The sequence below is a fragment of the Pelodiscus sinensis genome, chromosome 31, assembly GCF_052426305.1.
Source record: "Pelodiscus sinensis isolate ZL-2025 chromosome 31, ASM5242630v1, whole genome shotgun sequence".
NCBI classification, from domain to species: Eukaryota; Metazoa; Chordata; order Testudines; family Trionychidae; genus Pelodiscus; species Pelodiscus sinensis.
This window is the reverse complement of record NC_143082.1, coordinates 12380001-12392545: the sequence shown is the minus strand read 5'-3', so window position 1 is coordinate 12392545 and position 12545 is coordinate 12380001. Positions and strand designations below refer to the sequence as shown.

Sequence of the window (12545 nt, the reverse complement as noted above, 5' to 3'; positions counted from 1 at the left end):
GGGGAAGGGTTCCCCATCCAGAGTGGGAGCTGCCAACCCCCAGCCTCTGAGCCTTCTCTGCTCGTCTCCTCGCACCACCCAGCCAGGCCCACCTCCGGCCAAGGACACCTCCCCCAAAGCCCAGCTCTGCATGGGCCCTGCCAGCCCCAGATTGCCCCACCTCCAGGTTGGCTGGACACCACCATGGAGGGGATTCCCGGGGAAACTCCATCAAGAGCGGAGGGGCAACTCACCTTGGCAACCTGCACGCACCAGTTGAGCAGAAGCTGCGGCCCGATGCTGTCCTTGTTCTTGCGCACGTACTCCAGCAGCGAACCCAGCGGCAGCAGCTGCGTCACCAGCTGCAGCTGGGTCCCGGGACAGATGCCCAGCAGCCGCACGATGTAGGCGTGCTCCAGGCTGCCGATGGCCAACATGTGCTGCAGGGCCAGAGGGAGACAGGAGCCTGTTACAGCCTTGGCTCCGCCTCCAGCTTTTGTGCTCCCCTGTGGAACTCCCCACCACTGGAATTTGATCCCAACCATGCTTTCCTGTGGAACTCCCCACCACTGGAATTTGATCCCCAGCCATGCTTCCCTGTGGAACGCCCCACCACTGGAATTTGATCCCCGGCCATGCTTCCCTGTGGAACGCCCCACCACTGGAATTTGATCCCCGGCCATGCTTCCCTGTGGAACTCCCCACCACTGGAATTTGATCCCCAGCCATGCTTCCCTGTGGAATGCCCCACCACTGGAATTTGATTCAAACTGTGTTTCCCTGTGGAACTCCCCACCACTGGAATTTGATTCTAACCTCACTTCCCTGCAGAACTACCCACCACTGGGATTTGAGCCCAGCCAAATGGCCAGGCACCCTCTAATGCCAGGGGGAGATTGGGGTGCACAAGTAAGGCCCAGAGGGGGGCACAGGCTTCCCCTCCACCTGGTTTCTTGTGGCACACTGAAGTGTATCATGGGTTTTTAAAGCACTGTGTATGGATAAGGCCTTTTTCTGCAGCCATATTGTAAGGCCAAAGGGTAAGGCTTTCATCCGCACACTGAAAGAACAGCCGCCATTAGTTGTCAAGCAGGGACTCACATTCTCACATACCATCTAAGCTGCATTCCAATAGTGTCACCCCCAGGCTCTCCAGAAGGAGACCCACCCTAAGGACACCTGCTGTAACCAGATAAAGCTCAAAACTGGTTCAAGAAAACTCAGTGTGACAGCATCTCCTCTGGCCAGAAACCACTTCCCAAGAGTTGGGTTGTAAAATCCTCATTCTATGATTACAGCCCTCGCTTTCCCATTGTTGGTCTGTCTGCTTTGTAATTGTTTCTGGCTGCTGTATAATTCATTTTGCCAGGTGTAAATCCATTAACGTAGTAGGGCACGATTGGTTAGGCAATTCAGTGACAGTATAGGTAATTAGACAGCAGCGCTCAAAAAAGCACAACAGAACATTAACAAATCATTAACAGGGGGATCATTAACAAAGGGATAGGGAAAAAGATAGAGAGTATCTTATTGTCTTTGCATAAATCCACGGTACACCCAGGGCTGGATTAAGGTCTTCACAGGCCCTAGGCGTACCATGGGCCTTTAAATTAGATTATATAAGGGTGAAATGCCCTCTCACCTGTACGTCTAATATCGCCCACTTCAAGTTTCACTCTTGAAAGTGGTGCACTGTATGAGCAATTCATGGTACTTCAGGCTAAAATAACAACCATGTCGATGTATACTACAATTATACTTTGGATGGTACCTGATAGTTAATCATTTTATAGGGGGCCATGAGGATGTGTTGCTGCTGTGACTGTGTAATTTGATTTAGCAGTTTTATTTTCTTTCAAGTCCATTATGAATTTTTTTTACCTGAACTTTTTGTAGGCCCTAAGTTTGTCCACGGACCCTAGGCACTGTGCCTAATGGATAATCTGGCCCTGGGTACACACACATCTTGAATACTACGTGCAGATGTGGTTGCCTCATCTCAAAAAAGATACCTGAGCATTGGAAAAAGTTCAGAAAAGGGCAACAAAAATTATGAGGGGTTTGGAACGGGTCCTATATGAAGAGAGGTTAAAAAGATGGGGACTTTCAGCTTAGAAAAGAGGAGACTCAGGGGGGATAGGGTAGAGGTCTATAAAATCATGATTGGTGTGAAGAAAGTGAATCAGGACAAATTGTTTACTTGTTCCCATAATATAAGAACTTGGGGTCACCAAATGAAATTAATAGGCAGCGGGTTTAAAACTGACAAAAGGAAGTACTACTTCATGCAACACATAGTCAATCTGTGGAACTCCTTGCCAGAGGATGTTGTGAAGGCCAGGACTTTAACAGGGTTCAAAAAAGAGCTAGATACATTCATGGAGGATAGGTCATTAATGGCTATTAGCTAGGTTGGGTAGGAATGGTCATTAGCCTCTGACAGGGGTGGGAATTACTTGACGATTCCCTGTTCTGTTCATTCCCTCTGGGGCATCTGGCATTGGCCACTGGTCTGACCCGATGGCCATTCTTATGTTAGGACTGGTTAGTAACATTTGAGTAAAATAAGCGGTGATGATTGAGCTAAGCAGGACTTGAGTTCCACTATATAAACTAGGGCCCAAAAGGGAGTTTGTTGGGAACCAGCTCCAGGACGCAGCCCTAAGATCAGAGCTGCCAGATCGCCACCCTGTGCCAATGACACCAGGTGGAACCTGGAGCCCCCCCAGATGGACCCAATCCTGACTGGTTCAGCTGTCTTACTTGGGGTGGGAGCACCGCACGGGATGCTTCGCATGGCTCCTCTGGTTTTGATGATTGTTAAGAAACAGAGAGTAAGTTGGAGATTACTGGGAAAGGCTCTTTTGCCGGTAAAAGACCCCGCAAACCCGCAGTGTGTCACCTGAGCCCCTAGGAACGGGCGAGAGCGGATGTCCCTGGAGCGTGGGAAATGACAGAGAATTTTGAGCCTGACGTCCTATCAGGAACCAGAGTGACCGGGCCAGTGGGCAGGGGCTGTGCAGCGGGCTCAGGCACCCTGGGCCATATGGGCCAATCACCTGGCCCCAGGTGGGGGGGCGGGGCCCTCACTCACGTCAGTGACGGCGTGGAAGGTCTGCCGGCCGCTCCGGTCCTGGATCACCTTGATGCTGACGGGGATCTTGATGGAATCTCCATCCGGGATCCAGACGCCCTGGCAGGAGAGGAGCCCACAACGTGAGCAGAGCTGGGATCCCGGGGCTGCCCCGCCCCCAGCAGCGAGACCACACCCTCCAGGGCAGCTGCGGCTGCTCCGGGACAGAGGGTGCCCCTGAGCTGCCTTGTGCCCAGGACATGCTGCCGCCAGAGCCCGCGCCTCAGTCTCCCCCTCACCTTGTGCACTGTCCCGAACACGCCCGACCCCAGGACCTTCAGCTTCCTCAGCTCCGTCTCCTTGAAAATCCGGGCCAGCACCTTGTTGGCTTTCTCGCTCGGGTCCAGGGGCTCGAGGCTCTGCCCCGGGGAACAGAGACGGGTCGAACCAGCACTGGGGCCCAGCCCCTCCTGGACCCCTTGCTGCATCATTGCTCCCCGCCCCCCAGCAAGGGCCCCTGGCTCCCAGAGAAGTAGCAAACCCTCCCCCAGCCAGGGCTAGCCCCAGGGAGTGATTTGGGCCCCTCTCCCTGCGCTTCTCATTTGTCTTCAGTCCCAGGTCAAGACTGAGGGGTTCTGTGCAGGGCGGGGGGAGCCCAGGGCTGGGCTGGGCTGGCAGGGGGCAATGGCAGGGCTGGGGGGAGCTCAGGGCCAGGCTAGCAGGGGTCAGGAGTAGGGTGCACCAGCAGGGCTGGGGGAGCCCAGGGCCGGGCTAGCAGGGGGAAGGAGTGGGGAGCACCGGCAGGGCTGGGGGAGTCCAGGGCTGGGCTAGCAGGGGGCAGGAGTGGGGAGCACCGGCAGGGCTGGGGGAGCCCAGGGCTGGACTAGCAGGGGGAAGGAGTGGGGAGCACTGGCAGGGCTGGGGGGGAGCTCAGGGCCAGGCTAGCAGGGGGAAGGAGTGGGGAGCACTGGCAGGGCTGGGGGGGAGCTCAGGGCCAGGCTAGCAGGGGGAAGGAGTGGGGAGCACTGGCAGGGCTGGGGGAGCCCAGGGCTGGGCTAGCAGGGGGAAGGAGTGGGGAGCACCGGCAGGGCTGGGGGAGCCCAGGGCTGGGCTAGCAGGGGGCAGGAGTGGGGAGCACCGGCAGGTCTGGGGGAGTCCAGGGCTCGGCTAGCAGGGGGCAGGAGTGGGGAGCACCGGCAGGGCTGGGGGAGTCCAGGGCTGGGCTAGCAGGGGGCAGGAGTGCGGGGCACCGGCAAAGGAGCCCTTTACTCTCCTAGCACAACCTTCCCTTCTGCCCCATCACCTAAGCGTGCTGTGCGCGCAAGAGCCTTCCCCTCCGCAGCTCCTGAGTCTCTCCCCTGCGGGGCAGCCGGGAGCCGTGCTCACAAGGGGGTCGGCGGGGGGGGGCTCACCTCTCCCCGCTCCAGGTATCGGCGCATCGCCCGCTTCTTTTGGATCTTCTTGCCGCGCCAGTAGAGGAGCGTGAGCAGGAAGCAGGAGCAGAAGGCGAAGAGGCAGCCCACGACCATCATGGCAATGACTGTGGGGTTTTTCCTGGGGCACAGATGCGAGGAGTCAGCTGGAGCCAAGGGCTGGCGCGATCCCGCAAGCATCCCAGCCCCACCCTTGTCCCCAAGCATCTCTGCCCCTCCTGCCCATGGGACTGGCCTGGTGGAGGCCCATTGGGGAGGGAGTGGGGATGTCGGGGACCACACGCCCCCTCTGCCATGCTGGCCTGGGGGGCCCCAGATCTCTGGAATGGCCATGGGGCTGTTCCCGCAGAGGCTAGGAGAGGATGCTACAGGGCAATCGGGGGAGGGGAGTGAGCCCAAGAGATGGCCCAGCCCCACCCTCAGCAGCTGGTTCATGCCATGCCAGCATCCAGGTGAGGGGGCCTGGCATGGTGGGGGAGGGGGACTGAAGCTGTGTCTAGTGACCTGGCTCTCCTGGGTGCCAGGCAGGGTGCCCCGGGACTGCCCCAGAACAAGGCAAGACCCCCTATGCTAGCCAGGAGGGGCCTGCACCCTGAGAGTACCAGCTAAGGCTGGGCTGAGAACTGTTAAACTCAATCCATGCAGGAGCCCAGTCCCAGCCCCACCCAGATCAGGGTGTCGGTATGGACAGGCCCTTGCCTGGCCTGTAGCTGAGGGGCCCTCGGGCTGGGTCAGAGCCCCACAGAGCAGCAGCCAGCTGGGACAGGTACCTGATGACGGGCAGGGGATCTCTGAGGCAGTCCTGGAGCTGCGGCCCAACGCACCTGCAAGAGACAGAACTCGCTGATCATCCCACGGACGGACGGGAGCTGCAGACAGCATCAGGGTCAGGGGAAGGAGGGCAGAGAGGAGAGGGGCTGGGAGCCAGGACTCCTGGGTTCTCTCCCTGCCTTTGGGAGGGGAGTGGGAGCTAGTGGTTAGAGCAGGGGTTGCTGGGAGCCAGGACTCCTGGGTTCTCTCCCTGGCCCTGAGAACCACACAGAGATGGTTCTTGGGAAACCCCTCCAGCACAGATGCTCCATGTGCTACCTTCCTGCGCCCGCCCCCCTGGGTCAGTGCCTCCCCAGATGCCCCTTTCACAGCCCCCCCAACAGTCTCAGGAGCCAGGGGAGGAGTTGCAGCCGAGCCCCAAGCCCACTGCCTGGTGGGGAAGGGGGGTGTCCTTTGCCCCTCTCCCCACATCCCTCCCTCTATGTCCAGCCCTGCAGAATCCCCACAGCTCAGCTGTGGTCCAGGAAAGGGGAAGGGGGGCTAGGCTGCAGGATCGGGGCCCCCCCACCCCTGCCAGGGCCTGCTGCTCTCACCCCCGTGTGCAGTTCTCATGGCAGGGGCGGCACTCGCGGTTGGCATCCGGGTACTTGTAGATGGGCCCCTTCTCGCCCAGGATGCCCTCGGGGCAGCTCTCCACACAGTGCGGGCCGTCCTTGTACCGGGCACACTGCACGCAGGCTTCCGCACCCTGGGGGGGGGGGCAAGACGGAGTCAGGAAGGGGCTGGGACGGACCCATAACCCCTTCTGGCCCCCCCAGAGGGGCCAGGCCCAGTGCCCCATTCCCTGCTCTCCTGAGCCAGACAGCCCCTGCCCTGGGGCTGGGTGGGAGCCAGTGCCCCCTAGAGCAGCGGTTCCCAAACTTTTCGGCATTTTCTTCACGAGCTGGGAAATCCTAGGTTTGGAACGAGGGCTTTGGGTGCGGGGAGGGGCGAGAGGTGCAAGCTCTGGGAGGGAATTTGGGTGCAGGAGGAGGTGGAGAAGGGGCTGCTGGCTCAGGGAGGGGTCTCCAGGCTGGACAGTGTTGGGGTCTTGTGGCTGTGGGGGTGCAGGAGTTTGGGGTGGGCTCTGTGCGGGGCTCAGGGCAGGGGGGTTGGGAGTACGATGGGCACAGGACACAGATCTGCAGTGTGTGGATTGTGCAGTAGCACTGTGGCAGAAGAGTGGGGATGTGGGAGGCTCAGGACAGGGGGTTCCGGTGTATGATAGGCTCAGGGTTGGGGGAGGCCGTGGGGATGCAGGGGTGTTATGATGCTGCAGCCAGAGGGGGGCTTGGCCTCAATTGGGGGCTTGTGGGCCAGGCTTCATTTTTAAATAAAATATGTCCAACACAAACGTTTCAGCATTGTCTTTACTTAGGGGAGGGGAGGGGCGGGGAACCTGCTTTGGGTCAGGGGTCACTGACCCACAGGAAAATCAGTCAGGGACCATACAAGTGAGATGCAAAAAAACAACCCCTCTAAGCCCCTCTGATGTGGGCCCAACTGAAAAACCTCCCTCCCCCAGCCCCATGCAGGGAGGGGAGGTAGGACTGAGGTTCAAGGCTTCAGGCCAGATTAACTCTTCTGGGGTTCCAGGGTAAGTGGAATTTGTGGGCCCCTCTACACTCTGAGGTGGGGCCAAAAATGAGGGTTCCAGTGTGTGGGACAAGGGAGCCATTGTGCCAGTGAGTGGGATAGGGATGGGGTGCAAAATCTGGGTGGAAAATAGGGTGCAGGAGCAAGCTGGGGTCGGTGTCCGGCCAGGCGGGGGCAGGAGCAGGGTGCTGGTGGAAGTCTGGCTAGGAGGCAGAGGCAGGGTGCTGGCGGTGTCTGGGCAGTGTGATGGATGGGGTCCAGCCAGGGGGCAGGGTGCTGGTGGGGTGGCTGGGGGGGCCCTGAGCAGGGTACTCGTGGGGGTCTGGGCAGGGGCAGGGTACTTATGGGGATCTGGGTGAGGGGAGGGGACAGCTAAGCTGCTACCTGGGGGTCCCGCAGCGGCACGCCAGGTCCGGGGTCTCAGGAAGCGCGTGCGCTGCTTCCCCTCCCCAAACAGCTGGCGTGCTGCCTGAAAAGCCGGGTCTGTTGTGTACCAGCGACTTCCTTCCGCCTGCTGCCTTCCTGCGCGGGAGGGGGGCGTCCCCGGTCTTCACTAGCTCCAACTGCTCAGCCAACTGCACGGGGAGCGAGGAGCAAGGAGCAAGGCGCGCGCTGCCTGAGCAGCTGGACTTGGTGCGGATCCAGGACTCCCCTCCCGGGGGAGGCAGCAGGCGGAACGCACTTCCTGAGATGCCCCCGCTCCCCCTCCCATGCCGCAGGAAGCTGGTGCGACCTACCAGCATGGGCTCTGTCTTGGGGGGAGATTGACCGGGGGTGGGGGGGGGGGGAGCTGGGTCGCCTTGTGCCCCCCTGGAATTTTTCACACCACAACCCCCAGTTTGGGAACCTGTGCCCTAGAGGAAACAGGCCCCCTGCCCCATTTCCCACCCCGCCCCTGAGGAGAAAGGCCCTGCGCCAGCACCGCACCGAGCCGTTGCAGGTCAGGTTGTCCTCCATCCACTGGCACTCTGGATGGCACTGGTAGCATTCACCCCCGTGGGCATACTCCCGGGTCTCCCTGCACGACAAAGGGGGTGGGGTGAGTAGCGAGGCCTCCCGGGGGTCTCACATGTCTCCTTGCCCCCCCATCTTTCCACACAGGCCCCCCTCCCCCACTCCCAGTCCTCCTCACCCCTGGTAGAAGTGGCAGGTTGCCACACAGATCCCTTCCCGGCTGTAGTTGCGGCAGGAGACGCACTGGTCGGGGCCGGGCCCCCAGCAGCCGTTGCTGGTGCAGAGCGGGTCACACACCTTCCCTTCTTGCACTGCAGGAGAGCCAAGGCTCAGCACTGGGGTGAGTTCCTGCAGCCCCCCACTCTCCTCTGCTCCCCTCTCCCACCCAGGCGCTCATGCACCCCCAGTCCCATGCCAGATCCAGGGATGGAGCTCAGCCCATCCCCCCTAACCACTAGACCCTACTCCCCTCCCAGATCTAGGGGTAGAACCTGGCTCCCAGCCCCCTGTGCCCACCTCTCCCCCGCTAGACCCCCCAGCTGCCCCCACTCACCGCACTTGCTGCGGGGCTTGTTGTTCTTGATGTCCAGGTCGCTCTTGCGGCGGGACAGCAGGGTCCAGTTGACCGTGTGGTGGTAGCAGAGCTGCCGGTTCTCGGTGATGTACACCTTGCCCGCACTGACCTCCCGCAGCGACCGCAGCCCCAGCGAGGTCACGTTCAGGTTCTTCATGATCAGCAGGGAGAAGCCGCGGCTGGGGATGGAGGCGCCGGGTCAGCCCGACGGCGCGGGGGGCTCTGATCCCAGGACCGGGGGGCAGGGCCAACGACCTGGGATCCCAGGTGCTACTCGGGAAATGGACCCTCCCATCCCGCTAGGAACGGGGCTGAGTTTCAAATGCAGCCACGGACAGGGGCCGGCTCTTAGTCCCCAACCAGCGGCTCCACCCTCCCCTTCCCCCCACCCTCCTCCCTGCCCTGAGCCACAGCCCCGCTTGCAGGGACGCCGATGCTGATGGGCAAGGGGCTGGGGGAAAGCTCCCCCATGCTCTATGGGTCAGGGAAGCCCTCCCCGGCCTGGGGGGTTCTGCAGGGCTGGGGGGGTCTCACTTGTACAGGCTCCGGCCCCCGATGGTGATGAGGTTGGAGAAGACGCTGAAGTTGTTCATGTGCTTGGGCCATGACTGGATGTTCAGATAACCTGGGGGGGGGGAGCAGCCAGAGAGTCAGAAATGCCCCCCCTTCCTCTTCAGCCTCCTCCAGCACTGCTCCCTCCCCAGGCACCCAGGGCCCGCCCCCCAGGTCACAGAGCCGTTCGGGAGCTGTTAGGCCTGGCCTGGCTCTGTATAGGCTCAAGGGGATTAGCCCCTCACCCCCCTGCTCTGCCCCACCAGCCCTGCCCACTCCTCACCTGTGATCTCCTGCACTGTCCGGAAGACATTCAGCTTCTCGGGGTCCAGGGCGGAGATGTTGTGCCAGGGGTCCCTGCATGGTGGGGAGAGGGAGGGAACAAAATTCAGACACCGTCACAACCACTGGCCCAGCTGAGCCCAGCTCGGCCAGATGGTACCGCTCTGCCCTGGGTGTCAGGGCTGGGCACTAGGGGGCACTGGGCTGCAGGGAGGGGCCAGCAGGGGGCGCTCTCCACTGGGTGTCCGGGCTGGGCACTAGGGGGCGCTGTGATGCAGGGAGGGGGCAGGGGGCAGCAGGGGGCGTTCTCCTGAGTGCCAGAGCTGGTTACTAGGAGGCACTGTGCTGCAGGGAGATGGGCAGAGGGTGCTGGGTTGGGCACTAGGGGGTGTTGTGCTGCAGGGAGAAGAGCAGGAGGCAGCAGGGGGCGCTCTCCTGAGTGCCAGGGCTGGTCACTAGGGGGCGCTATGCTGCAGGGAGGGAGCAGTGGCCAGCAGGGGGCGCTCTGCTGCAGGGAGAGGGGCAGAGGGCGCTGGGCTGGTCACTAGGGGGTGCTGTGCTGCAGGGAGAGGGGCAGAGGGTGCTGGGCTGCAGGGAGAAGGGCAGTGGCCAGCAGGGGGCGCTCTCCCCTGGCTCTCAGTGATGGCCTCCATGCCCCAGAGCACCATAAGACCTGAGACCGAAGCCCAGGCCTCCCGGGGCTATTAAATCTCTCACTTGCCCCTTGACCTGCCAACCTGGCCAGATCCCCCCTCCCGAATCCCTGCTCTTCCAAGGGGTCCAGCGTCCTTGCCCCAGAGCCCAGCCCTGAGTCACCAGCATGGCAGGGGCCCAGAGCCGCGCTGCGGGGGCGAACCAGCTGCTGGGCCCCGCCCCAGAGGGGGCTGCAGCACGGTGGCTGGGGAAGGACCCTCTCTCCCCATCCCACAGCCTCCCCCGGGACGCCGAGGGGCTGCCACTCACCCCTCCAGCCCTGTGATGAGGAAGTCCAGGTTGCCAAGGATCTTGGTGCAGTTGACGAACTTGTCGATGTTGCTCGAGTCGACGGTCTGGTACTTGCTCCCAGAGCCCGTCCCCTCGCAGGCTGGAAGGCAGGAGGGGGAGGGAAGGAGCCACATAAGAAGCCTGCAGAAGTGCCTGGGCCGTGCCCCCCCCCCCCATGCAGCCCCCAAAGGGGGCAAATCCGTTCAGGGGACTCCTGGGCTTTGCCCACGGCTCCGGGAGGGACGGAGGGTCAGCGCTGGAGGCCGGACTCCTGAGTTCCCTCAGCATCAGCCTGTTCTCTCCCCCCCCCCCCCCGGTGGGGTATGCCACACCCCGCGTTAGAGCAGGTCCCCAGAGACCAACACGGCACCTGCCACCAGGGTCCGAGCCGCCCCGGGCCCCCAGGTACCTTTAGGGCAGAGTCCAGAGCATGGCTCACACATCTTGAGGCCATTCTTCTCCACCTCCATCTTATCGTTGGGACAGGCCCGCACGCAGGAGCTCTGGTCCACCACGAAGTTATCTGCAGGCAGGGGGAGTGGGTGACCGGAGAGTTTACAGGCAGGGGAGGGAGGGCAAAGCACCTAGTGGTTGGAGCGGGAGGGGGAAGGGGGGAGCGTGTCTGGGAACCTGGACTCCTAGTGGGCTGGTTGTGTGCCCTCGAGGCAGGCCAACCCACCAGGCTCTGTGCCTCGGTTTCCCCCAATGGCTATAATAAAGCTGCTCCTTGGTGTGTGTGTGGGGGGGGAGGGCATACTGGGAAGGATCATTCCCTGGTGACTTCCCCTCCCCAGATGGGTGGTGTGGGGCACTGCTGGGGACCCTGGCGGCGCAGGGACACTGTAGGGCTGTGTGAGCCGTAGGTGGGATCTCGCAACAGGGCCTAGTTACCTGTCCCCCAGGGAAAGGTCTCATTAGGGAGCAGGATTAGGGGCGCCACCCCTCCCAGACTGGCTGGAGATCAATGCCGAGTCTGCTACCTAAACCAACCTGGGAGATTTTCTGTGTGTTCCAGAACCCACACTCCACACCCTCCCCCCCACATGCCAACCCCCTGGTCCAGCCCCGAGTCCCTCCCACACCCCAACCCGCAGCGCAGCCCTGAACCCCTCCCACACCCCAAGCCCCTGCCCCAGCCCCTCCTGTACCCCAACCCCCAGCCCTGAACCCCTCCTGTACCCCAACCCCCAGCCCTGAACCTCTCCTGCACCCCAACTCTCTGCCCCAGCCCTGAACCCCTCCCATATTCCAATCCCCTGCCCCATCCCCTACTGCACCCCACCCCTTGCCCCAGTCCCTCCCACACCCCAACCCCCCGCCCCTGCCCCAGCCCCTACTGCACCCCAACCCTCAGCCTGGTGAAATGAGCAAGGGCAGGGGAGAGTGAGCAGCAGGGTTGGGGGGATGGAGCGAGAGGGGGCAGGGCCCCCCAGGCAGGATGGCTGAGAGCAACCCCCCCCCCCCAAGGGAGAGATCAGAGTGTCCCCGTGAAGCCCCCTGGCCCTGGCTTACGTGGGCAGCTGGTGACGCAGATGCCTCCGTACTGGTACTTGGTGTCGGGGTTGGGCTCCAGCTGGAAGGTCAGTTTGTTGTAGATCAACGGCTGGGGGCACAGGGGGACGCAGGCCCCGCTGTCGTTGAAGTGGCGGCAGGCCTGGGGGGGGGCAGAGTGTCAGGGACCCCAGCACATGGGAAGAGACACACAGACCCCCCCCCGACTATAAACAGGCACCCATCGCCCCAGCACAGAGAGACGGACAGATACCCACCCCCTCCAGCACAGCCCCTGCCCGCCGTGTGGGGAGCATGCAAAGCTCTCCGTTTGGCAGGGGTCACCCAGCCGGACACACAGCGCCCCGCCCCCAGCACAGACACACAGCGCCCCGCCCCCAGCACAGACACACAGCGCCCCGCCCCCAGCACAGACACACAGCGCCCCCCTAGCACAGACACACAGCGCCCCGCCCCCAGCACGGACACACAGCGCCCCCCCCAGCACAGACACACAGCGCCCCGCCCCCAGCACAGACACACAGCGCCCCGCCCCCAGCACGGACACACAGCGCCCCGCCCCCAGCACAGACACACAGCGCCCCGCCCCCAGCACAGACACACAGCGCCCCCCCCAGCACAGACACACAGCGCCCCGCCCCCAGCAGCGCCCCCCCCAGCACAGACACACAGCGCCCCTCCCAGCACAGACACACAGCGCCCCGCCCCCAGCACAGACACATAGCACCTCTCCCCCCATAGCACGGACACAGCCCCCCCCCAGCATGGACACACAGCGCCCCGCCCCCAGCACAGA

The 12545-nt window shown here is 62.4% G+C and overlaps 1 protein-coding gene across 1 annotated transcript in view; it reads right to left on the bottom strand.

Moving 5' to 3' along the window:
• Window positions 1-12545, bottom strand: part of ERBB3 (erb-b2 receptor tyrosine kinase 3) — a 45266-nt gene that overhangs the window by 10651 nt on the left and 22070 nt on the right. The window contains exons 7-20 of the mRNA XM_075901916.2: window positions 11750-11891; window positions 10647-10760; window positions 10217-10337; window positions 9255-9328; window positions 8954-9044; window positions 8399-8598; window positions 8024-8156; window positions 7819-7909; window positions 5850-6004; window positions 5256-5309; window positions 4465-4606; window positions 3352-3471; window positions 3074-3172; window positions 234-419 (exon numbers count right to left, since the gene is read on the bottom strand). Coding sequence (XP_075758031.2) covers window positions 234-419; window positions 3074-3172; window positions 3352-3471; window positions 4465-4606; window positions 5256-5309; window positions 5850-6004; window positions 7819-7909; window positions 8024-8156; window positions 8399-8598; window positions 8954-9044; window positions 9255-9328; window positions 10217-10337; window positions 10647-10760; window positions 11750-11891 — 1722 coding nt within the window. The remainder of the gene's footprint in view (window positions 1-233; window positions 420-3073; window positions 3173-3351; window positions 3472-4464; window positions 4607-5255; window positions 5310-5849; window positions 6005-7818; window positions 7910-8023; window positions 8157-8398; window positions 8599-8953; window positions 9045-9254; window positions 9329-10216; window positions 10338-10646; window positions 10761-11749; window positions 11892-12545) is intronic.